This window comes from Mirounga leonina, unplaced genomic scaffold (genome assembly GCF_011800145.1).
Source record: "Mirounga leonina isolate KUSES-001 unplaced genomic scaffold, KU_Mleo_1.0 Mir_125, whole genome shotgun sequence".
Classification (NCBI taxonomy): Eukaryota; Metazoa; Chordata; class Mammalia; order Carnivora; family Phocidae; genus Mirounga; species Mirounga leonina.
In genome coordinates, this window is record NW_023270305.1 from 43,504,889 (window position 1) to 43,531,564 (window position 26,676).

Sequence of the window (26,676 nt, forward strand, 5' to 3'; positions counted from 1 at the left end):
GAGAGGTATGAGTCATCCCCAGGGCTCCCACGGAGTGGACTTTCTCCACTCAATTCCTGCCACAACTTTTTAAAAATAATCATTATGTTTCTATCGCTTTTTTTAAGTTTCCCTATCTTTATGCCTTCACATCTGGTTTTCACGCTAGTGCTTAATTTTCCCCCAAACACTCTTCTTTCTATCCACTGTCTGTCCTCCCTGTGTCTCTCACCTATGTGTCTGTCCCAGATACCCCAAGCACATCCGAAGAGCCAGGCCTGGGTGAGTGTCTCACCATGCATCCCCCAATCAGGCCCCACTCCAGGTGCACCTTCTGATAGGCCGCACCAAGGGCTGCCTGTGTGCGCCTCATATTGTCCTTTACTCCGCTCAGCACCCATCCACGGGGACACCCAGCAGTCACCCTCCTGAGAGAATCCTCCTGCTTCCTTACTCCTTACCATTTTCCCCGCAAAGCTGACTTCCATGAAGGGATCCACCAAGTTCTTCTTGTTACTGTCAAAGCCAAAGATCTGCTTCACATTGTCCATCACGGCATCATCCACTAGGGAGAACACACTGGTCAGTGCTTACCTGCTGTCCAACCTCCAAAACCTCACTTTCCACCTACCTGTCTCCAGAGAGTCTTAGGACTCCCTGAGAGAGACGTTGTGGCATCCCCTCAGCCTGGGGACTCCCAGAACAGAGCCCCTGAGGGCATGCCCTGCTCCTTTACCCTGCCCAAACAGCTTTGTTCACTGACCCCTGCTCTCAATGGGTTTCGGAACAGATCCACCAGATGACTGATGGATTGATGGATTTGATTAGCAATCTACATCACTAAGGGCAGTTAACAATCCAGAAAAGAACTGGAAGGTGTTATAATAATATCCCATTATTGATGCCCATTTGACATTTCCTTTATGTCCATTAGCACAGTGATTGACCTGATGTGAACCAATAAGTCAATTCTGGTTTGTTTGGGGTTTTGTTTTGTTTTGTTTTGTTTTTCTACAAAAAATATATATATTAGGATTAGATATTTGGAAATCTAGGAAAAAAAAACAATAGTCCAATATATCCCAGATGTATAATATTAGAGTAAAAAATATTATGATATAAATTTTGATTTGGCTTTTAAATATGATTTTACAGTTCTTTTGTGTTGCATTTAAGGTGGCATTTTACATAAATGTAAAATATATAGGTTTGGGGACACCTGGCTGGGTCAGTCAGTAGGGCACATGACTCATAGAGCTTACTTAAAAAAATTTTTTTAAAAATAAAATAATATATATATATATGTAGGATGTCAGTTACAGTTAGTACATTCATTAAAATCCCAAGATAAGTCAAAAATAAAATGAGAAACTTTGAGGAAAAAGTATATATATATATTTTTTAAATATTCTATTTTTAAGCAATCTCCACACCCAACATGGGACTCGAACTCACAACCCTAAGATCAAGAGTCACATGCTCTACTGACTAAGCCAGCCAGGTGCCCTGAGAAAAAAATTTTTTTAATTTTTTTATTAACATATAATGTATTATTTGTTTCAGGGACCCAGGTCTGTGATTCATCAGTCTTACACAATTCACAGCGCTCACCATAGTACATACCCTCCCCAATGTCCATCACCCAGCCACCCCATCCCTCCCACTCCCCTCCACTTGTTTTGTTTTGTTTTGTTTTGTTTTGTTTTAATTTTTAGGGGCAGCTGGATGACTCAGTTAAACGTCTGCCTTTGGCTCAGGTCATGATCCCAGAGTCCTGGGATCCAGCCCTGCATTGGGCTCCCTGTCCAGCAGGGAGCCTGCTTCTCCCTCCCCCAGTCCCCCTGCTTATGCTCTCTCTCTCTGTCAAATGAATAAATAAAATCTTTTTTAAAAAAAAGAATTTTTGTCTATGCTGCTCCATGAATATCTTACTGAATTAGTCATATTATGTATAAATGTATATACAGATAGATGGATATGTGCATATGTGTATTCATGGCATGTATAGATATCTATGTGTATATGAATGAGAGGAGGGAACAGTTACAGGTTATATACCAGCTGCTGTCTACATAAATACAAAGATAACAACAATTAGCAAATATTTATGTCCTATTTACCCACCTATTTCATTTATATTTAAACAAGATTGTAGAGAATTAAATATCAAGCACATTCACCTTGAACAAAGCAAACATTTCTATTTCCCCAGCCCCCTATGGGAGCTCACCAGCCTCCCTTCTGCATAGTTTCAACCAATAAATGAAGAATGCACATGTATTTTAATGTGCATTTAATAACCATTACTTTCTCAAGAGTTTTCCGCCATGGTTTGGGTACAATTACGCTTGTACAGAAGGAAGGTATTTCTTTTGAGTCATTAGTCAAAGGGGTGAGCAAAACCTCAAATAATTAGCCTTATGCAAAACTTATAAACAGGGACCTAAGTTGCAAACGCTCTCACTTACTCTGCTATGAACAGAAACACTTGATTAAGCTGATACATGCTTCAAAACAGGGGCTCAGCCTTTAGAAACGTGTATGAGCCCTACTCCAAACTCAGTCAAATGTGAAACACTGGGGGAGGGACCCCAGCATCTGTACACCTTTAAAGGTCCCCAGGTGGTTCTAATGTGCAGACTGGATTGAGACCCACGGCTCTAAAATATTCAGCATAATTCCCCCAGCATTTACTGAACCCACAGGATGGGGCCAGTGCAGGGCCAGTCACTGGGAGAAACCAGGCAGGGGCCACCCTGTCTCTCTTGGGAAAATGAGGACATAGCCACAGCAAGAGTGACCCACTGCCCCAGTTGGTCAGGGACGGAGGGGTCTCCCAGGATGGGGGTGCTTGTGGTGCTGAAACCGGGACAGTCCCAGGCAAACTGGCATGATGGCTCACCAAGCGGATGGATGTTTTTCATCTGTGGAGACACTGAGCCCTTCCACCATCTAGTGACTTCTTCCCCAGCCCAGGGGCCCCGCTCCCAAGCTCAATCTTGGGCCTCCAACCCAGGGAGGACACCAGACTCACTCTGCGGTAGGTCCTCAGCTCTGAAGACCTTCAGGCAGAAGTGGGCTCCCCGAAGTGCCACTCCAGTTGGCCTGAGCAGATTGTTTTCAATGTCCTCCTTGTCTTCAGAGGGGTCCTTTCTCTCCAGCTACAATGCAACCAAATATGATGCCTTAAAGAGTTCATTAGCACAATATCTTCTCTTCTTCAACCAACACCCCTTAAATGGTGCATTTTGAAGAAAGGTAGATCTCGCCCTGCTGCTTACTAACGTGTGACCTCAGGCAGGTTCCTCTCCCTGAGACTCTGCTTCCTGACCTGGACAGTAGAACGAGTAACACCAGCCTTGCAGACTGCTGGGCAAATCAACTTCAATAATGTACAAAAGCATATGGTGGGCATTCAAGAATCCTGATCTCCTCCCTGCTCCCCCCATTAACAAGAGTGCAGAAGTGACATGTCTTCAATAACATGTGTTCATTCACTCAACAAGTATTCAGTGTCAGTGAGTGATGACTGGGTTGTGCTGAAGGGGGGGGGATGCAGCAGTGAACAAGGTAGACAGACGTCCTGCCCCCACAGAGCTCACCGTCTCACAGCGAAAGCCCACCTTTAAGCAAGCTCCTATTCTGCCATTCCACTGACTGGAATACAGACCCGAAGGTAGTTACGGCAACAACCATCTTGAACCATGAGATGGAAGCCGCATGATGAAGACAGAGGGGCGAAGACCAGGAGCCTAGGTCTCTGGTCATTGTGGGAGCACCATGCGGGCTCTGGACTGCCTCCCCAGGGATTTATGAGGGAGAGAAATATACTTCTATCCTCCTTAATGCTTATTATTCAGGGCATCTTTGTTATAGCAGCTGAACCTATATCTTAATTCACACAGGGGCCCAGGGGAGATGTGAGGGGACCGTGACCTCGGGCTCTGATCTTGGGATGGGAGCGAGAAGCATGCTCTGAGGTGGTCATGCCAACAAGACTGACCAACCTTGTCAGTCAGTGGACTGACAGATGTGGGACTGAAGGATGAGGAATGAAATTAGGCCTCTTGCTCGGGAGACTGAGCAGATGACAGTGTCATTTCCTAAGATGTCACCTGCCACAAGATGGGAGCAGCTGTGAGGAGTGGGCAGCGGATGATCCTAGGTTTTCATATGTTAAGTTAGAGGGGCCTAAGGGATATGTTAATGTGGCTTTATTACAAAGCAACTGAAACTGAGTGTCTGGAGCCCTGACAATCCAAGCTGGAGATGAGCAATTTAGGAGTCTCAAGTGGACAGAGATGGGCTCCTCGAAAGTGAGGGTCAAGGACGCAGCACAAAGGCAAGCAAGGGAATTTTATTGAGCCACTGAATTTGAAGGATCCATATTTTTTTTTTTAAAAAAGAAAGAATCAGGAGACTCACCAATGCTAAGGGAGAAGAGAGTTTCAAATAAGCCATGGGCTCTGGAATCAAAAGCTGTGGAGGAACAGAGAGGATTGAGAGGAGAGAAGAGCCCCTGGAAGTTGGCAATGATGACCCTCCAGCACATGGTTTCAGGGAAGGAAGGTGGCAGGAATCCTCATGAAGAGGAGGAGGAATGAGCAGCCAGTAGAGGAGTAGAGAAGGGCAACCCAATGTGCTCCCTGATGAAGCTGGTCATGCCTGGAAGCAAGCTGCAAGCAGCTTGGAGAAGACAGGTGGGGAGAAATGAGTGAAGTGGGTGAGGGTATTTGAAGGTAGGGAAATCTTGAGCCTGGTACAGATCGAAGGGCAGAAGAGAAGACACCAGGAAGAACAGGGAGAACAAGATGGCGGAGGACTGGAGCACAAGGCAAAGGAGGCAGGAAGACGGGGAAGGGAGGGAAGACAGATGAAGTCAGGAATGAGGACCAAAGGAACTTCAGGAGCTCACATCGTTCACCATTGTGCAGCTCTGCCTCTCTCAGGAGGTGGAGGTTGAGGCTTAGGAAAGACAGCAAAGTCTGGAAACAGCCACTGTGGCAAATGGGAAAAGGAGTAAACCACACCCAAGTAAAAGAAGAGGTTGATAGCACCCATGTTCATCTAGCCAGCACCTCCAGGTGACTTCTGCCTCCGAAACTGACCAAGAAGTAGTGTAGACAGTGGCGGGTGGTGGGGTCATGAGGTGTGGCAGGAGACGCCTGCTATGGAACCAGTAAGCACATGGTGAGAGCTGTGATGGAGGATGGGGTCTAGGCTGGAGGAGGGAGAGGATGGCAGGAAGGCACTACTGGATTGGGAAAACCAACGGGGTGTGGGAGGGGGGCCTGTAACGCCAGGGAGGAAGGACTGTCATTCAGCAGGGGTGAGGGAGGAAAAAGGCAGAGAGTGGTAGAAAGAGGGATTTCTGAGCTCAGGGTCTCAAAAGAAATGAAATCAGATGTCAGTGGCTGATGTGTCACATCTCAAGACAATGGCAAAGATCAGAATCTGCAAGCAGGGATGCCCCTGGACCAGCTCCACCTGAGGCAGGGGTAGGTAACAACAGCCCAGAAGAGGGAGAAACAACCAGCAAAGCAGCCTTTAAAGGAGGCAGCGCTGAAGTTGGGAAGAGCTGATGGCCGGGAGGCTGCAGTGGGAAACCTGCAGTGGGAAACTGCTCCTCCCATTCCAGAACCCACGGGGAGTCGGGGAAGAAAGTAGGGGCTTCTGTCTCAGTTGGTTTCAAAAGAAGTGGCTTCATCAGGAAAAAGCAATGTTCCAATTAAGAGAAAGAAGAGGAAGAAATGTTTTAGAAAAGGGTAATAGACCCAGAGATGCCACGAGAAGGAGCAAGATGGCGCCATGTCTGGAAAGACATGCTACAGAAGGACAGGACAGGACTACACGGGATGAGAGAGAGGGACAGGTGCCTTTGGGTGTGGCTTATCCACTGGAGCTCCATCAGCCCACTGCATAACACAGAACCCTGGGCTCTCCATCCCCTAACCCTCTCCACTGTGGCTTCCTGAGCCCTTGTCATCAGCCAACTCCTATTCCTGACACCATCATGGAACTTGCCCTCCACCTCCCACTGCTCTTTTCCCCAGTTTCCCTACTTTTGCTTCTCCCTCTCCTCCTGGCCATCCCAGGCTGGGAAGAGAAGGCCACACTTTGCACCTGCACCCACCATCACTCCACCATGTCTTTTATCTGGAAGTCCCCATCACCCATATGTGCCACTCTCTCCCCTGGTTCTCACTGATACCATCCACCAAGCCAAGGACACGTGCTCACCTTTCCTTCATGACTTCAGCACCTGCCTCACCACTTGCCTATTTGATTTCCAATTCTCCCATAAGATAATCAACATCCATGTGGTCATTCGCCAACACGGTTCCCTTCCTCCACCAGCAGCTCCTTAATCTCCCCTCCCCTTCAGCTGCTAGAAGCATGGCCACATCTGGAACCTCCAGCCACTCAGAACCATTCCTCTAGCAAAACCTTGACCACTGAAACCCTTCTCCAAAGACAGCTTGCAATCTATCTGCCTCCTCCAACCTCCCACTCACACAGAGTGGGGCTCCCAACACAGCCTGGCACACAGCAGGAGCTCAATAAATGTGCGTTCCCTATTCTCCATCCCCTTCACCAGCTCTAAGCCTTGCACTCTCACACCCTCCCCACCCAGCACCACCAGCCATGTCCCGATGCCCAGGCTACCTCAGCCCTGTGCTTCCGCTAGTCCTGCCCTCCCCATGCCCAACGCCTCTGCCATCTACCAGTCTGCCACTGAGTATAATGAGACTCTACCACAAAGCTGCCAACCCAGAGTAGGCGCTCTTGTGTCTGCTCAGAAATCCTTCCGCTCACCTGGAATTAACCCTTCATTCCTCTCCCACAGCTATTCCCAACAAAGACGCTGATACCTCCCCATGTCTGCACGTCTTTCTCATTCTTCCTATCTCCAACTTGAACTTGACTTACTGGTGTGTAAAGATGATAATAGTATTTTCTCAGGTGATAAAATTCAGGTTGGAGTAGAATATAGAGAATGATCTCACTTTTGCAAAAAAAGAAAAATATACAACAGATCGGTGGTTGCCAGAGGTGGGGGAGAGGGAGGTGGAGGAAAGGGGTCAACATGTACAAACTTCCGGTTATCAGATAAGTAAGTCATGAGGATGTAATGCACAGCACGGAGACTCAAGTTAATAATACTCTATTGCATGTTTGAAAGTTACTGAGAGAAGAGATCTTAAACGTTTGAAACTACATAAGGTGATGGATGTTAACTAGACTTACTGTGATGATCATTTCACAATGTATACAAATAACGAATCGTTATGTTGTATGCCTGAAACTAATATAATGTTATATGTCAATTACATCTCAATTTTAAAAAGCAATAAAAAAAATAGATGGGGCGCCTGGGTGGCTCAGGTGGTTATGAGTCTGACTCTTGGTTTTGGCTCAGGTCGTGATCTCAGGGTTTTGAGATCGAACCCTGCATCGGGTTCCATGCTCACGCCGAGTCTACATGAGACCCTCTCTCCCTTCCCTCTGCCCCTCCCACTCGTGTGTGCTCTCTCTTCCTCTCTAAAATAAATAAATATTTTTTTAAAAAAATAGAAAAATGCACATGTACATCCTTATGGGAGGATATGCAACAAGATCTGAATCACAGCTGTCTCTGAGTGGTAGAATTATGAGTGATTCACTTTTTATTAATACTTTTGCTCATGTTCCTCATTTCTTATACTTATCATGTGTTTTTTAAAATCAGAAAAACTACAGTTGTGTTTTTACTATACTCACGGGCGCTTCATCTCCAGGCCCCAGCACACAGAGGCTTGCTTTCAGGTAACCTCTGGCCCCAGCAGAGAAATCATCAGGGTCCGAGAGGAGTAACCACTTCCTCAGATAGGCATGTCCTAAGAGAGACAACATCCATAAGTGATGGCAGAACTGGAAGGACCCAAGTCTGCAACCAGGAGCCTGGGGCCGACATTTGGGTGAGAGATTTATTCACAGGGGCATGGGGGCCAGACTTTGAGTATTCATGTGGGTCTAAGTCAGAAATGTCAACCGAAACACCTAGAAGAGACTGCCAAAGACAGACCCCAGGCCATGTGCCTCCCTCTCAAAAAGTGACCAGACCAGAACAGAAGCCAAGGTGTGGAGAAATCCTAGACTTGTTATCAAAATGGCCCGCCCCTGTCAGAGGGGACCTCGTCTCCAACAACCCTTGCTTGGGGCCTTCCAGATTTAGCATCCCTGACTGGGCCAGCCAAGACCCACATGAAGGTTTGATCTCCCTGAGGGCCTGGTTTACTTGGAAGATGGAAGCCAGCCTTCTCTTCATTCCTGCAGCTCTCATCTCCACAATCAGACTCTACCTCTAAATTCTAAAACCCCCAAGGAAAAAAGGTGATTGTCCCAAATGGCTGTCCCCAACAGCCTCCAGAACCAAAATGCAAAGATATGGTCAAGGTGTTGAGGACGTGACTCACGGGGCTCTCTGTAGATGGTACCCACATCCATCTGAAACCAAACCAAGAAACACAAGTCAAACTCTTGCCCTTGGAGCATTAAGTGAAATATGGTACATTATGCCATCACATTAAAAATCATGCTTTGAAGATCATTTGGGGACATAGGGAAATGTTCATCAGCTGACATTACATGGAAAAAAGAGCAGAATACATGTTGATCAAAGTTTGGTAAGGTTTATCCATGCACAGGAAAGAAAGCAAAAGAAACACAACAAAATAGTAACTGTGCTGTCTCTGGCTGGTAGATTTAGGTGGTGGATTTATTTTATTTTTTTATTTTTTCCTTTCCTATATTTTATAATTTTCTATAAAAATTCATAGATCAGAGGGACACTGATGGTCGGGCAGGCTGTGCATGGGGGCAGCTGGAGGGACATGAGAACTCTGTACTTTCCACTCTAGTTGGCTATGAACCTAAAACTGCTCTAAAAATGTTTTTTGATCATGGATTACTTTTATAATTAGAAAAAAAAGAAAATACTTGTTTACCTTAAACTCTGGGTTCTCAGACCAAGAATATGCTTCAAAGATTAGAGACTCAGGACATAGAACCCCATTTATTACAGAATGACCCAGGTTCGATACTGTTCTTTTTAAAACTGCCTTCTCCAGGAAAATTGACTTCATTTTCTATCTTGTGACTACTTCCCAGAGAAGAGGCCATATTTTATTTGGACAGCAAGGGGAAGTTAAAATAAGTCTGTACGCCTTCTTTCCATTTGATAAACGCCTGAAGATTCGAAAATGAGAAAATCAGTGAGAATTGCCTTAAAACACCATTGGTGAAGGTCTCCATTGCTAGCTGCCTTTGCTTTCTGAGACCTGTTGATGCCTCCCTGTGAGCTGAGTCCTAGTCAGTCCTTGGTTCTCTGCAGTACACTCCTCACTTCTGCACTGTCTGGGACAAATGGGGTGGGGGGGCAGGCTCCCCCATCTCTCCTGTGTCCCACCCTGTTCCCACTGGACTCCACATCTGGACCCCGCTCCCATGCCGGAGCGAGGGTGCACACGGGGCACAGAACACTGGTGTCACATTGGCCCAAGTCAAAATCAGGAGGAAGGCCGTCTAACCACCAATTTCAAGCTTCCTTCCCAGATGTAAAGACAAATATGAATCAGAAGCAAGAATCCGAAATCCCCCTGTTGGACATAAGGGAAGAGATTTCCCTCTCTGCCCTTTCTGTCAGATAATTTACCTTAGAAACCTTGTAAATATAAGTATTTTCTCCACTTTTTCTGTGGGAAGGGAGGGGCCTGCTTTCGACACAGGCCTGGGTCCAAGTTGTAAAACAACTTTCATCACAAAAATGCAAGTTTTTCTGTGTTTTTTCCTCTGAAGAAAGTCAATTAGCTAACACAGATGGTCAACCCAATTACCAGGTGGTGAGGATGAACTGTGTGTGGCCGAGGGCACTGTCAGTCGTCTGCCTTGAGGACTAGTTATGCTGAGAACAAGTACCGGATGGGTTGTATCTGCTCAGCGTTGTAAAGGATTTCTTGCTGCCTTTACCATCTCCTAGTGGATTGCCTGTCATGTGCATCACCTTCTGGATTGATACTTATTCAATAATAAAAGTCTATTGTTTCTCTACGACCTTTGTGGAGAGGATTTCTGAGTTTGGAGAAGATTTTGTCTTGTCTTTTTTTTTTTTTTTTAACTGTATTTCCCCAACACAGACTGAGAGGAACAGGACCCCTGAGGCACCAGCCTCTGCACATTATGTACAGAGCCTCCACTAACGTGAACTAGTGACAACTAACTGCTTTCAAAGAAAATACATAATTACCCGGAATTCCCCAATGAGAGCATCTGTCCGGAGAGAACGGGAATCTACCACCTGGTGGGGGGGGGGGGCAGAGATAAATTAAAACTCTTATTTACAAGTAAACGTTGGCTCAGACAGGACCCAACACAACAGCTCTTCCCTCCCAAACAGTAACAGCCAATTATGTAGAGCACTTGCTCTGTTCCAGAGACTTTTCTGAGCAATGTTTAACACTCACGTGAACCCCCTGAGTAGGTATTATTATTATGCCCATTTTACAGATGAAGGAACAGAGGCACAGAGAGACTACAGGACTTGTAGAGCATCACACAACCCCTAAACGGCAGAGTCAGGACCAGAGCCCCGACGGTGGTTCCAGAGCCCACACCTTCAACAACTAAACTACACTGCCTTTCAGAAGAAAGCCCCAAAAAAAGGAAAAAAAAAAAAAAAGAGCTGAGACCCAAAGAAAGAAGATTCTGGCCAGAAACAGGCACATGGGCAAACAAAATAAAATGAGAATCAGGGTCCACTGCGAGAATGATATCAGAACCCTGACCTGCCGCCCCTGTGGGGGTGCTGGGCAGTGGGGGTGCTGGGCAGTGGGGGTTCCCCACTTGGCTGTTGCCTCCATCTGAGCTGCCGACGCCATTTCTGTGACCAGCCGAGCTTGGCGGTGAGCCGCTCCCCTCACCCATGCCCTGGGCTGCATGCTTCTTCCTCACACTAGCTCACACTCACACCAACAGGCACGCACACACATGCACGCTGATACACACACATACACACGTGCACGGTGGTGTGCCCGCGAGTGTACACGTAACCCACAGAGAAACACTGATTGCTGAGACGTACCGTGATAAAGATGGGCTCGTCAAACAGCTCCGAGGGAGAGTCAAACACATTGAAGAAGAGAGTCTGAGGTTCAGGGCAAAAGGAAAACAAATGAGTGCCTGCCGACCCCGGGGGCTGAGGAGAGGGTCGGCCGCTGCCCACAGCCTTCAGGTCTGGTCCACCCAGAAGTGTGGACTGAGCTCAGCTGAACAACGAGCTCTGGGGATTCCACAAGTTCTGGGGTATCCCACCCTTGCTCTCATAGAGGTTGTCATCTCAGGGACAGGGCGGGGGGCCGGCCCTACAGCGTGTCAGAGACGTGGAGCATTGGGAGCCCAAGGCGGGAATAAGAGCTAGAACCCTCCCTCCAGTTCATCGGATACCCTACTGGGGACCTGGCATATCTCTCGATACAAAAACCAAATGGATTGTCAGGTGTCTGCTGTGCATTCCCAATTCGGAAGGGCCCCTGTGGTTCTCATCCTGATATCCAGCATCTCCCACCTCGTTGAAGAGTGGGCTGTTTCCCTTGTGGATCCGTGTCCTCTTGGTCTGCCCGGCAGCCGTGACCTTGACCACAGGCTTGATATTCACCCCTGGCAGCTGGCGACCCTCGATCACTTGCACCCTGATCTGAAAGCCAAGAGGAGGCATGAGCGGGAGGAAGGCCGAAGTAGTCAGGCCCCAAGAGAGTCGGAAATCTCAGGGATCGTTCTCACTGCTGGCTTCTTGGCAATGGTATTAAAAAGGTATCAGGAAGAGCATTATAAGAACAGTCGTATTTTCCCGCCAAGGTCCCTTGCATCTATAAAATCCCATAGTTCTGCACAAGAGCTGCCAAGCTGCCCCAAGAAAGCTCCCAGCACTAAATTCCAGGGCTGGGCCGAGGACCCGGACCCCAGCTCATTTCACACAACCGTCGGCACAGCCCTTCCTCAGACCCCTTACGCCGGCACAGCTAAGTGGCCTGAATGTTCTTCACTAACAGCTCCCTCGGAGGCTGAGCTGACACAGTGAAGTGACCCCACTTTATTCTTTATAAGACACAACATTTTCTTGTGTTACTTAAGAGTTTTCTCCGTTGAATTTTAAGTAAAGAAAGGTTTCAGGAATATCTGTGCTTCCAAATTTAGGCAAAATATTTGAAAAGATGAAGTTTTAAAATACTAGAACAATTTTCATGGAAAAATAAGATGTTTACTTGTTTTGAGTTTTAATCAGCAGTTATTTATCATTGGATCGACCAATGCTTTTGGATTTTAAGCCGTACTATAGAAGAATATATTATTAATAACAATGGGAAGGTAGATCCATGATTTTTATTCTCTTCATTTTCCTGTGTTTTCTAAGTTTTCTACAATAAACATACATTAATTTTCGAAGGAGAAAAAGGCAATAAGTACATGGCTTGGGAATAAAAATAATAATAATGTCAGAATTTTGTCTCTCAGGCAAAATACACAGTGGTTACAGGTAGTACTTTTGCTTAAATTACCACGATTTAGAAGTAAAATGTATTTTTACAATTTGTTGCACTTAACAAAGAGCTAAGTTTCCTGTTTTTAACTTTAAAAGTAGTTCTGGGGAGCTCAATATCACTAAATGTAACTATATCAATATGGGAAATTTCATACAAAAGAAAAAGAATAAGCAAAGGACCAAAATTTAAATGCAATAAAATCGGGTGGATTTTTGGATTAAAATATGCCAGAGGGTTGGGGCACCTGGGTGGGCTAAGCATCTGACTGTCGGTTTGGGCTCAGGTCATGATCTTGGGGTTGTGCAATCGAGCCCCCAATTGAGCTCCACGCTTAGCATGACATCTGCTTGAGATTCTGTCTCTCCTCTCCCTCTGTCCCTCCCCCTGCTTGTGCGTGCTTGTGTGTGTGTGTATGCACACTCTCTCTCAAATAAATACATAAATGTTTTAAAAAAATAAATTAAATTAAATATGCCCAAGAGTTAATATTAATAGTTTTATTCTGTGAAGAGCTTGAACAAGCTCAAATTCTGCTTGGCCTTCCGAAGAATCCATGGCTGTAAGGAAGGGCATGGATCAAGAGAGAAAACAGAGCACTAGACAGAGCTTCTTAGTTTGGGGGTCTTGTTAAAATGCAGATTCTGATTCAGCAGGGCTGGCTTCCACCTGCTGCCCCTGCTGCAGCCCAAGGACCACACTACGAGGAGCCAAAAGCTAGCTAGCCAGATGAACCCTGGTTGGAAAACACATAACAAATGTAAAGATAGGCTGAATCTCTGCAGTGCTCCCCACCCTCTTTTTTAAAAGAACAAAACCAGGGGCTGTGTTCTGAGGCCACAACAACACATGAACTGCTCATTCCGCACCTGCCAGGGACCCAGGGAAACCAGAGACTCCTGCCTAGGAGAGCCCTTAGGACCTGCCCCAGGCTGGACAGACATTATCGAAAAGAGGAAACTGTGGTCAGAGAGTCAGCCCATTACCTGGAAGTCCTGCGGTTTGTCCGACAGCAGCTTTCTGGCCGTGGGAGCACTTCTTTTCCTCTTGCTCCCAGGGTGGTAGGGGGGCGGATGGGAAGGTGGCTTCTTCGGGGTGGTGGGGGCCCCGGGGCCTGGGGCACCGCTCTGATCCAGTAATGGCTCTGCCTCATCTCCCGTGAGCCCCTGGTCCTCGGTGTCCTCCTCTCCTCCTGTGTCTGGGCGGAGAGGGTGCTAATAAGGGCTGGTCCCTCTGACCCCATCCAGCCAATGGAGGAGCCAAAGGGCTTGGGCACGAAGACCCACCACCCACCTCCCCTCCTGTCAGTGAGCCAGGATGGTTGAGGGAGAAAGAAGAAGAGCTTTCAACAGCTGAGACAGGAGGGCAGTCAGTCCAGTTAGTCAACAGGAAGGAAACCGAATGGCCCTAGCCCTCCCCACCATGTCCTGCAGGATCAGCCCCTCTGACCACCTCATCCCACATCCCACTCTGGTGAGCTGACAGATGGCAGCAAAGAGCCGGTTACGGGTGGTAGGATCAGGATCGGGATAGCCTGACCCGTGTCTCACCCGTGGGGGCCAGCCACTTCTTTCCAGAGTATCTTGTGTCCACGGTGCTGTCACTGAGCAGGGACCAAGTCTCAGCCCGGCTCTGTCCCCCACCTGGCATAGGGGCAAGGCACAGCCCCAGGAGGTGAGGAGGGAGCTGGGTGAGGGGAGCCAACCTAGGGCACCCCCACCCCAAACCCGCTCTCCCTGGCTGCTCTAGCCTGGCACAAAGCTCAGAAACAGCTCCCATGTCTTCTGGACACTGTCCCTTCTCACCACCTTCCAGGCAGGACTGGAAATTTGTCACCTTTGGGAGCTTTCCCTGAGTGGCCCGAACCCTAACTCTGTCAGACCCACCTCCAAGGTGGTCCCAGAACACTCGAGCCCTTCACCCTCCCCACTCTGTCACCAGGAGCACCCCTTCTTTCTGCCCACCACCCACCCTATGCCCCAGTCCGGACTGATGTCCTATCTCCAAGCTCAGACGGTGTGGAGCTCCAACAACATGCCTGGGCAGGACAGGCCTAGGGCACACCCCCACCAGAGCTTGGGTTTTAATGCCGTGTTTGCCTCGAGCTCCCTTCACCAGGAGAGAAACTGCAGGCTCTTTCCCATGGCCAAGTCCCCACCTGGCCCATCGGTGTAGCTTCCTGCACATTCCAGCAGGCTGGGCCACATGGAGGCCTCACCAGCCCCGCGAGGGCAAGCCAAGCACCCTGGGCTGGATCCTCCTGTGACAAGGCCCACAGAGGCAAGTGAAGAGACCTGAGGCAACCTCGGAACTTGCCAACTCTGCTCGTTTCACAAATGATAAACCGTAGGCCCAGAGAGGGAGAGTGGCCAGCCCAAAGTCACACAGCTACTTGGTGCCAAAGTCAAGAAAGGAACTCATGTCCCCTGACATCGGCCCAGGGCTCTTTCAAGGAAACCCCAGCTCTGTCATTACGACGCCATCGCCAAAGGCCTATGAAGTTCCAGAGCAGGGAAGCATTCACCTCTGGGGAGCGGGTGCGGCCCCGGGTATCATCTGGGGCAGACCCCATCCCAGCACAGGCACGCCCTCCGAAGCTCCCACCCAGCTGAGAGCTGCCCAGGCACAGCCCCTCCCCAGGAGGCCTTCCTCACACTAATCCCAGTGGCACTTTCTCTGCGTGGCAGAAGGTAGCTCGCAGGACTCCCCACCCGCTGGTGTCCTCTCGTCTCTGGACCTGGGCTGCCCCCGACTTGGGGAAGGCTGCAGAGGCTGGCTGAAGCCTCACTCTGGCCTCCCACCCCCAGGCTCCACCACTGCTGTGGGGCTTCTTCCCAGGGGCCCTGTCAGGGTGGGCTCCTCACCAGCCACCATATCCACGTCAGGCAGAGTCGGGGAGGGTTCCAGAGACGCAGAGGGTGGGAACAGGGGCACGGCTCCAGGGAGTGGCGTGTAGGACACCTGCAGGACCAGCGAGGCCTGGAAGAGATGGGGGTAGGAGAGCAGCAGGTTAGTGCATTGGCCTCGGCCCACCACCAGCCAGCATCCTTCCTGTTCCTTCTACCCCTTCGCCAAGGATGATGGCTCTGACGGGGGCCAGGTTTGCAGGAGGCTGGGGCAAAGCCACCCCAGGGGCCCATCAGCATGGTCAAGTGGTCCCAAGCACAGAATCCAGAGTCAGCTTCTACCACTCAGAAGCTGTGCAGTCTTGGTCAAGATCTAGAACCTCACTGTACCTCACTTCCCTCATCTGTAAAATGAGGGTACTAACAACAATCGTACCTTCCTCGTAGGGTCAAATGGGGATGAAATGAGCTGACAGAGCACATCATAAGCGTCTATAAATGAATCAGCAATTCAACCTCTCCTGCAGGATTTTTCAACTCTCAGCCTGGCCCATCTTCAGGAAAAAGCCCCTTGGCCACTCTGCTTAACTGAGGGCCCTCCCCTGTTTCTCCACAAGCGGCTCAGCCTCGCTCTGCTCAGGCCCCAGCTAGCTCTGAGAGTCTCAAGGTGCTGCTCACCCTTCTGAGCCCTCTTCCTTCCCAGAAGTACCCCTGTCCCCCAACTCGAACTTAGCTGTTCCAGCTTTGACCAGCTGAGGGGAGAGGGACTAGTCACCCCATTCTCATGGGCCAGGAAAGCCTGCCCTGTGTTGTCACCCCACGGACACACTGCATCTCCCCTGCAACAAGACCTGCACTGTTCAAAGGGCCCTAGAACCTGAAGAAACAGCCTCAGCAGGGTCTCCAGCCTTATAGCTCCTAGGCCAGTGGGGGCCTGGCCCAGCCTTCCCTGGTACCATAGGTCCAGCAGGCCTCCTGGGGCAGCCTTTTTATGGATCAAAATAATAAATGCTCTATTGAAGAAAGTTTAGAGAGTACAGAAACCTTAAAGAAAAAAAAAAATAATGTGGGGCACCTGGGTGGCACAGTTGGTTGGTCAAGCATCCAACTCCTGGTTTCAGCTCAGGTCATGATCTCATGGGCCATGATCTCATGGGTCTTGAGATCAAGCCCCGCATTGCGGTGGGGGGGCGGTCAACGCTCAGTGGGGAGTCTACTTGAGATTCTCTCCCTCTTCCCTCCTCCCACTCATGCTCCCACTCTCCCCCTCTCTCTCTCAAATAAATAAATAAATCTTAAAAAAGAAAGAGAAAAAAGAAAAGAAAATGCAAGAGAAAATAAATTGCCTTAAGTCCACCTTTATTCACATTTTGATCTAATTCTCTCCAATCTTTTTAAACAAATACTGAACAGCCCTTCTGTATATAAAATGCTTTTCTATTTTCCTTATGTTAAACAGTAAGCATTTCCCAGGTTTTGACAAATCCTGTATAAACATAATTGTTAATAATGCATAATATCCCCTGAGCAGCTCAGCATAATTCACTAGACATCTCCACTGAGTAACATTAAGGATTCCAGAAACTCCTGGGGCGAATCCTGGTCCTGAGACAGAAAGGGCCATAGGTACTGGATGGCTCCAGGTCTGGGGCTTGAACCCCCAGACTGGGGCCTGGGCAGGGGCAGCCAGGCTAAGGGAGGGCAGGACCCGTGGAAGGGTGGGGCTCAGAGCACCAAGGAAGGAAGCCAGCGCCAGCTCAGCGTCCCAAGAGACCCAGGGAGAGGCCAGGAAGGCAATGAGACCCTTTCTGTCATGGAACCAAGGCTCTGCCCTTGCTGCCTGCTGTGCAGGTTTGAGAATCACCAGCAGGTGTCGCCACTTGAGCATGCCACAAGACATGCACCCTAAGCTCCTGCAGCCCAGAGAGGAAAGAACAGCTTCTGGGGCCCCACCTCCTTGCCCAGACACTCATCACCACCCCTGAACTCCTGGAGATTCCAGTCAGCAGGTCTGGGGTGGACCTGGGCATCTGTACTTTTAACAACCATCCTGGGGCTTTCCCCCACTTCATCAAAAGGCAAGTTGGGCTCTTTGGAAAAATAACTAATTCTAGGGCTAGTCCAGCAAAAGTAGATGACCCTGGAACCCTTTTGTGCCAGAAAGCAAGGCAATACCCAAAGAATGATAGAAACATGTCCAAAGGACGCAGAAACCTATTTTCACGGACTCCCACTGGCCAAATCTGGGACAATTTAAATATGAAAATAAATATAGTAAATTAAACCACTGAATAAAATAGGAATACATTAATCTACACATAAATAAATAGGACAGAAGAAAGCTTCTCCTTACAGTGAAATACCAACTGATGAAGGCAGAAAAAAATAATTGGCTTAGGACATCACCATTTGACAACCATCAAAACAAGAATTAATCCAACCAATGAAACAACAGTGGATATGAAAACTGCCGGGTAAAAGTTGGATGAGAATCAGAGTATTTAGAGTCACAAGGTACCTCCCCCCACAATTCCTACCTATTAGAAAAGGGGATGGATTGGTGATGGGTGGAGAAAGCCGGCAAAGGCGACATTCATCAAATGCTCAAGGTTAAGAGAACAGTCATCCGGATACAATGACAGCAGCACATGGTCGCTGTGTTCTCTTCCTGCCAAAGATGCTCAGCCTAAATCTAATCGCAAGGAAACCTCAGGCCCAAACTGGGAGACATTCTACAGGAGAACTGGCCTGCATTCCCCAAAGCGTCAAGGTCCCAAGGTTGTAAAAGCTGAAGAAAGACTGATGAGTTCTCCCAGACGGAAGGAGACTGAAGACAAACAACTAACACAACATATAATCCTGAATTGGATCTTTTTGCTACAAAGGACACTGCTGAAAAAACTGATAAACTTGAATGGGGGGGGTCTGTGGTTTGGATGGCAGCGCTGTATCACACTCATTCCCTCAGTTTCTGAAGGTTGTAGGCTCCATAGGAAAAAGTCCTTAATCGGAGAAAACACACACTAAATTCAGCGTGATGGGCCAGGAGGTTGGTGACTTTTTTGTTCTAAACAGTACTTTGTACTATTCTCGAAACTTCTCTCTAAAACTTAAATTATTTTAAAATAAGAGGTTAAAAATCTGAGAAATCTGCTTCTGCTATAATCATAGGAATCTCACTCAGAGAGACAAATAAAGCCCCTGCCCCGTTCATGCTGATTCCCACTCTTCAGAAGTAGCGTGAGGCTAAGTGCAAAATGAAAATATGGTCCCTTGTTAAAAAGGTATTAGGAATGTCAAGATGGCAACAGCAGAGAATTAAACCAAGTGCAGGGCCTAGCTGCCCATGAGGCCAGCCCTCTGTGGGCTGATTGCTTGGCTCAGCCTGAGCTTGGCAAGCATCTGAAAGGTCAGACAGCGTCCCACCTGCCATATCTGGCCGGACCCATTCACTCATTAATTTGCTTATTCATTTCCTGCACAAATATATATGGAGCACCTGCTAAGGGCCAAGCACTTCAAGATCGTGGGATACTTCCATGAACAAAGTGAAACCTCCCATCCCCATGGAGCTGACATCCTGGCAGAGGGGACAGACAATAAATAAAAAATGAAATAGATAACCTAACTTAATAAAGTACGTTAGAAAGAAAAGTCGACCAGAGCAAGGGGGAGCAGGAGGGGCGGCAGTGTTAAATCGAGTGGTCTGAGTGGACCCCACTAAGGTGAGGAGAGAGAAGTCAAACCTTGGAGGGGACACACCTTGGCTGCCTTTCACACACACACCCCCACCGTTCTTCTAACCCTTGGTGCCTGAGGTCCCCTGGCCCTAGGACCAGATCCCCTTGGAGAACACCCCTTCTTATTTCTCGGAGCATGCCTTGCCCACCTAGGCCCTCCACAGCCTCGGGGACTTTGCACACCATCTCTGTGCTCAGTGCAGACGTGGGCCCACAGGAGAATGACCGCTCCCCTCCATGGCCTGTGGACCAGCGCCTTAGCATGGGGGTTTGGGAGCAGCCCTGCAGGAGAAGCAGGAAGGAGCTACAGCCCCAGAATCTGAAGACCACCCAGGCAGCCCTTCCCTAGGTTTCCTGAGTATCAGCTACCCACATACTGAGAGCCCCACACCAACCTCCTGAGGAAATGGAGACATCCTGGTGGGTCCAGGCACTTGAATGAGACTTCCGGCACAGAGCCAGCTCCATCTTTTATTTACCCATCAAGGAGCCACAGGGACATCCCTGGCAGCTTCAGAGGATCTAAAGCCCAGGGCCTAGAACAGGCTCTGGGGACCACTGCTTCGGGACCACAGGTGATTAATATTAGAGGCCTTTAGCTCTACCGGGGATCTCTAGGGGGGGCGTGTCTATGGTCCTGACCCCACCCAGGGTCAGGATCTGCCACCTTCACCATGATGTCATACCTCAGTGCCTGTCCCCTTCTCCAGACATAACGGTTACCAAAGCTGAGATTTTCTTCCTATGGGACATCTGTGAGCTCCATGCTCTCCCAAACCACATGACCTTGGCCTAGAGTCCCTCTGAGGCCAATCACATCAAGGTACCCCACCTGATAGCCCCGTTTCTCAAGTCTCCAGCCCTGGCACCGCCATGCAGTCATCCTGTCCCATGACCATTATCAGTCAGTCATGTGTCCACCAGGACACGCTGCCCTGGAGCAGGGAACCTGTCACCTGTGTCTGCCATCTTGGGGCCCACAGTCAACAACAGTACAGAACTCTGGAGGGTCCTGTCTGGCCCCCAGGCTAGAAGGGCCTAGGAAACCAAAGACAGAGACAGAGGACAACCTCATCAGATCCTCCTACAGGTCATGTGGCTAAGCTCTGGGGTCCTTTGCCCACCCCACCATGCTCAGCCCCATTGCTTACTGCCTGCTTCCTCGGCCACAGCTCTCTGACACTGAGCTTAGCACGACCAAACCCCAGACCAGCCCACTCCCCACTCCCCCGACAGACACCAGGTTCCCAAGCACAGAGTGTGGGAACAAAGAGCCAGAGGAGGAAAGGTGAGGCATTCAGGGATGGTCACCAACCTGGCTCAGCCCCGTGGACAGGGACCAGGTGTGAAAAGCTGTGTCTCAGGGGCTGGACAGGCATCTGAGCTTACAGGGGCCCAAGTGCAGGAGAACTTGCAAGAAACACCAGTCATGGATGCCCAGAGGGCAAGAGTGGAGAGATGTTTGAGCAGCTAAGCCAGAAGCTAGAAACCCTGGTTGAAGGCACTGGAGGCTGTGATTTAATGATTTATAAGAAACACGTATTTGGTCATTCAGGTGACCAAACTATATTTCTCAGAAATATTGGGTCTTCATCCACAGTTCCTGAAAACACTTCAGAGCTATAAAGGTAAAATGGGTGTCTTGTTATTAATGAAGGTGACTTTTGGACCCCATGGAAGGGTGGGAGCTGGTTGCCAGGAGGACCAACCATGCGATTAGAGGGTTGGAACTTTCAATCCCATCCCTCCCAACCTCTGGGGAGGAGAGAGGGGCTGAAGGTTGCATTATCCAATGGCCAATGACTTAGTCAATCATGACTATAATGAAGTCTCCATTAAAAACTCAAGTTTTTTGGTCTCTTTTTTCAGAGAGTTTCCATGCTGAGGGAACTCGAATGCTTCCATGTGCCACTGAACAGGGTCCCAAGCTCCACAAGGACAGAAGTTCCTTTGTTCAGGACTTTGCCCTATCTATCTCTTCCTCTGGCAGTTGATTCATATGCTTTATTATATCTTTTTAATAAACTGGTAAATGTTAGTAAGTGTTTCTCAGATCCCTGACAAAGTATCTCCCTCACCAGCTATCTACAGTTCCTCCATGAGTGCTCTACACCTTTACAGAAAGCTGTGGTCCTCTTCAGGATCCAGAAGTGCTTGGAGTCCTTCTTGACTCTAGGGTTGTGATACTGTGATTTATAATTACATATGTGGTGTCTATATGTATATTTAGTCATTATCCCTGTTTCTGGCACAGAGCCCCTTTTAGGAATTCCTTGGACTTTCCTAAGTAGTAAGAGCCATCAAGGTGTCTTTTGTTGTGCTAATGAGGTGACTTTGGAAATCACCTAAGGATGGCATCTGGTTGCTAGTGAAGCCAACCTTGAGGTTAGAGGGTTGTAGAACTTTCAGCCCCCACCACCTCCAGGGAGGAGATCCAGGCTGGAGATGGAGTTCAATTGCCAATGAAGCCTCCATAAAACCCCAAAGGACAGGGATTGGAGAGCTTCCAGGTTGGATAATAACCAGTAATCTGGTAAGTAGAATGTTTTTCTGAGTCCTGTGAGCCACTCTAGCAAGTTAATCAAACCCAAGGAGGAGGTCACAGGAACGTCCAATCTAGAGCCAGTTGGTCAGAAGCACGGGGGAACCTGGACTTGGGACTGGCATCGGAAGGGGAAGGGGAGGTCTTGTAGGACTGAGCCCTTAACCCAGAGCTGTTCCTGGATAGACAGTGTCAGAATTGAGTTGAGTTATAGGATGCCCAACTGGGGTCAGAGAATTCCTTGGTGGTGTCGGGGGCAAAATTGGAAATTGGCGCTGGAACCCTTCGATTGCATGAGTAGACTGGAGAACTCAGGGGGAGGACAAGGGGGATTCAGAAGGTGATGGAGACAGGCTCAGTGATGCTGGAGGTCACTGAGAGGATGTGCCCACCAGCTGACCCATGATAAACCCAGGCAATTAGAGGCTCTTCCCCCTCTCCACTCTCCATGGAATGTAAGTTCTGCTTGCCCTCCTTGCTCCCAGAGGTTGCTCCAGGCAGAGTCTTGAGCTAGTGACATGGTGTTGAGACTATCTGGATGGTATACATGACTGAACCCAGTTAAGAGCTCTATATAAACTTCTCTAAGATGTGGTAGATGGGTGCAGAGATCTACTCATCTTGCTGCCACCCCAGACATGCCTCATAGGTAAGTCCCCTAGCTTATTAACCCTGCCGCCTCCCAGTCTGGAGTGGCTTGCCTCTTTCTTGGGTCTCTTCCTGCCTTCCATGTAAGGGGACTGGTTCCAGATTTCACTTGGGAAGCCCCTGAAGAGCTTACAAACCTACAAGTGATCACTGCACTAAACCAGAATGTCCTGCCAGTGAGCACCGTCTGAGAAAGGGATGGATTCTCCTGGGAAGTAACCTCTCTCCATCAGGGAAGCATCCAGCCACCACTAGCCTAAGATGCCTCCGGAGGAAATTCCAGCATCAGAAAGGCAGTGGGCCAGGAGTCCAAGTCGCTACCACCCCTGAGAGTTTAGGAGATGTGCCACCCTCTGACTTGTCCCCATTTGGACATGGATTCACTGTGTGACTTCAGTCAGTCACTCTCTTTCTCTAGCTCTCAGTACCCAGTAGTGGTTCCTTTCAGAGTTCTGCCAGATTTGCCACTTCCTGATTTACTAAGCCAGCCAAGGTTCCCCACCCTCACACACACACACAGACACAAGGTAGCCCCACTCAAAGAGAATGCAGCCCAGAATCCCCAGGGCCCCACTGGGAGGAAGTATTTCCAAATGGATAGTCCCCCAGTGCCTCCTGGTAGGTGGCGCTGACCCAGAGGGAAGGTCAGGAGTTCTACTGACCAGGAAGAAAGAACCCTGCAGGGTATATTTAGCTCCCTAAAAATAACGGGAAGCCAGAGATGAGGGCTGGGAATTGTCTGCAAGGACTGGAAGAGCACTGGAAAGGCTGGGGGAGGGGCAGGAAGGACAATGGAGCAAAGGAAGAGGGTCTAACATGTTCCGGTGGGCAGGGGAGGGGGATGTCTGTCTCCCTTCCCTTGTGATCTGCCACCCAGATGACTCAGATATTCCAGATCTGGAGATGGGGTGGGGAAGTGAGGGAGGGCTACCGAGGAGATTGGGGGAGCCATCACCAAAGCTGCCCAGGAAGCTTGGGGAGTCATCAGGTTTCTAGTAAAGAACCAATCCCTGGGGGTGCCTGGGTGGCTCAGTTGTTAAGTGTCTGCCTTCAGCTCAGGTCATGATCCCAGGATCCTGGGATCGAGCCCCACATCGGGCTCCCTGCTCTGCGGGAAGCCTGCTTCTCCCTCTCCCACTGCCCCTGCTTGTGTTCCATCTCTCGCTGTCTCTCTCTCTGTCAAATAAATAAATAAAATCTTTAAAAAAAAAAAAAAAGAAGGAACCAATCCCTGGAGGTGACCATGCCTCCCTCCAGGGCAGGAGGGGACCGAGGGGCAGGCCAAGCTGGTGTGAGGCAAGGCTGACTTGAGCCCCACAGGAAGGGCCAGGGCTCCCTCCTGTCCCCTTCCTGTCCCTTCCATGCCAATTCCTCTCCCTGGCCAGAGCTCGGGGGGACCAGGGCTGGTTGCTGGTAGATGGGCCATGACACGCCACTGGTATCAGAAAGGCAAGGCCTCAGACCAGACACTAGCCTGATGCAAAGGCCCAGTGGGCACTTACCCCTGTGGGCTGCTTCTTGGTGTCCAGCAGGGGGGCGTTGAAGCTGGCAGACAGACTGGGGGTGGCGAGAACCTCCCGGAGTGGGACTTGGGCTTCCCCCAAGAACCTAAGTGGAGAGAAAAGTAGAATGTAGAGAACTAGCTTAATGTGCCTGGCTCTTCTTCCAACATACCACCCCCCGCCAGCATCTTACCACACAAACACTCTGCAGACAAAGCTGATCTGCCTCGAACACCACAGTCCCTTAGAACCCCTCAAGGCTCCCTAGCCCCCTGCCCCCAGTCACCCCATGCATCATCCCTGGAGGGTCAGGCTCCCCCTTCCCTGCACAAGGATGAGAGACACCTTCCCTTCTCCCAAGGTCAGATTTCTGCCTTTCCCCAGAGGGCCAGACCCACCATCCCTGTCCGCCTGGATACTCCCATAGAAGGGCTGCCTTGCCCATCAGACCTCAGCAATCCACCGGTCTCCTGAAAGCAGGGGACCCCTGCAGGGGGACCCCACCACCACATCTGCTTGCTCCGCAGCCACATTGACACAGGCCGTCTATCCCGGGTTCCCAGGGCTCGGCCAGCAATGGTCATAAATGAAAAACAGTCTTTCTTGTCTTCAGGGACAGGGAGAAAAGCAAATTGGGGAAGGGCAGACATACCCCACTCCCAAGAGAGGCCAGGGACTATCACACCACATATACATAAGGCAGAATCTCCGAGTGAGGGGTGGGGGCCCCATAAACGAACGGGCTCTTAGGATAGAGTAGGTCACCGAGTGATGACCAGTTAAGGGACCCTTCCAAAGAGTGCCAAGGAAAAAATTTGTGTTCCCTGCTAAGAAATGGGCAAACTGCATCCGATGTGGAGCATGAGCTCTTGATCACTACCTGAGCCGAAACCAAGAGTCGAACGTTTAACCGACTAAGCCACCCAGATGCCCCTAAATAGCTGATTTTAACACTGGCTGCTCACAGTGAGAGATCACCTCACATTCATTAGGATGGCTACTATCCAAAAAACAGAAAACAACAAAAGTTGGTAAGGATGTGGAGAAATTGGAACCCTTGTGCTCTGCTGACAGGCATGGAAAAAAGGGAATGCAAAAATGGATCAAACCATATAATCTAGCAATTCTACTTCTGGGTATATACTCAAAAGAACTGGGGTGCCTGGGTGGCTCAGTCGTTAAGCATCTGCCTTCAGCTCAGGTCATGGTCCCGGGGTCCTGGGATCGAGCCCCACATCGGGCTTCCTGCTCGGCAGGAAGCCTGCTTCTCCTTCTCCCACTCTCCCTGCTTGTGTTCCCTCTCTCACTGTGTCTCTCTCTGTCAAATAAATAAATAAAACCTTAAAAAAAAAAAAAAAGAATCTTGAAACCAGGGACTTGAAGAGATATTTGTACACCCCCATTCATAACAGCATTATTCACAATCACCAAAAAATAAAAGCAACACAAGTGTCTATCAACAGATGAATGGATAAATAAAATAAATAAAATGCAACAAAAATTAAAATAAAATTAATTAATTAAAATAAATTAAATAAAAACATGCATACGATGAAATATTACTTAGCCTTAAAAAAGAACGAAATTCTGACACATGCTACAACATGGATGAACCTTGGAGACATGATGCTGAGTGAAGTAAGACAGACACAAAAGGACGAATACTGTATGATTCCATGTATATGAGGTTCCTAAAATAAGCAAGTTCATGAAGAAAGTAAAACAGAGGTTACCAGGGGCTGGGGGTAGGGGAAATGGGGAGTTATTATTTAGTAGGTACAGAGTTTCAGTTTGGGAAGATGAAAAAGTCGTGGGGTGGTGAAGGTTGCACAACAGTGTGAATGTGCTTAATGCCACTGAGCTGTGCATTTAGAATAGTTGAAATGGCAAGTTTTGTTACATATATTTTACCACGATAAAAACAATTAATTAATAGCTGCTTATTAACTATTAATGGCCGCTCAATAAAATCGCTTGAGCTCCATTCTTCTTGGAAACAGTGGACTCTTGGTCACCTTACAGGTTCCCTTGCTAGCAAGGCAGGAGCATGGTGTGTGCTGAATTTTGTAACATTCTTCTAACATTTCTTTAAAGAAAGGGCTAAAGCGAGAGACGTTCCCTCACATTCATTCCTCGTGATGCTAGAAAATTCCACATCTTCTAGAATTTGGACTGGTGTCTGCTATATTCCTTTGCGGCACGGAGCAGGCTCGTAGCACAGCTTACTAAGCAGGGGCTCCCGGAGGGTGTCCGCCCCAGGGCCAGCGTGGGGAAGGCACCTGCCACCAGGGTGTTGACTGAAGTGTCCTCAGTGTCACCAGCTAGCTCCCAAGACCTGACCTTTACCGCTCAGCTGCTTGTACCCACCGCCCTTTGTTCCACGTTTTCCCATTAGCGCTTCTATCCGGCTCATCTCTTCACTCAGGAGAAAGAACCCACTAGCATAGCATCTCGAGCCGAAACCGCAACTGCCCCTCAAACCCTAATGACTGCCCTGGTGAAGAGCTCCGGCCCCAGACCATCCAGACCAGTTCGGGCTTCACTCCCCATTGACACCTGCGCAGACAGACCACGGAGGGACCCATGGAGTGAGGGACAGTTACCTCTACCTCAGGCTAATAGTAAATCCCCGCCCAAGCTGGAGCACAAGCCTCATTTACATAACATACAATGTTAGGATAGGCGTGTCTCCCTAAGGCGCACGACCCGCCTCGTGCCCGTCTCCACACAGATGACAAGCCTCCCCTACCTAAATATTGTCAAGAAAAGCAACCCATTCACCCCTTGCTAGGGGAGTCACGGCTTCGGAAGCTATTCCCCGCGATCGTACTTGCGGCAAAGAAA

General features: G+C 49.0%; 1 protein-coding gene across 14 annotated transcripts in view; it reads right to left on the bottom strand.

Annotated features, from left to right (window-relative positions):
- DYSF (dysferlin) overlaps positions 1 to 26,676 on the bottom strand; it is a 205,145-nt gene that overhangs the window by 143,555 nt on the left and 34,914 nt on the right. For 8 of the 14 annotated variants that reach the window (XM_035001323.1, XM_035001332.1, XM_035001328.1 and 5 more), the window contains exons 4-13: positions 23,833 to 23,938; positions 15,419 to 15,533; positions 13,541 to 13,752; positions 11,582 to 11,710; positions 11,099 to 11,161; positions 10,265 to 10,315; positions 8,436 to 8,466; positions 7,741 to 7,856; positions 3,014 to 3,140; positions 441 to 544 (exon numbers count right to left, since the gene is read on the bottom strand). In XM_035001323.1, coding sequence (XP_034857214.1) covers positions 441 to 544; positions 3,014 to 3,140; positions 7,741 to 7,856; positions 8,436 to 8,466; positions 10,265 to 10,315; positions 11,099 to 11,161; positions 11,582 to 11,710; positions 13,541 to 13,752; positions 15,419 to 15,533; positions 23,833 to 23,938 — 1,054 coding nt within the window. Of the gene's footprint in view, positions 1 to 440; positions 545 to 3,013; positions 3,141 to 7,740; positions 7,857 to 8,435; positions 8,467 to 10,264; positions 10,316 to 11,098; positions 11,162 to 11,581; positions 11,711 to 13,540; positions 13,753 to 14,104; positions 14,198 to 15,418; positions 15,534 to 23,832; positions 23,939 to 26,676 lie in introns of all 14 variants that reach the window. The other 6 variants (XM_035001319.1, XM_035001321.1, XM_035001325.1 and 3 more) reach the window with 1 other exon arrangement.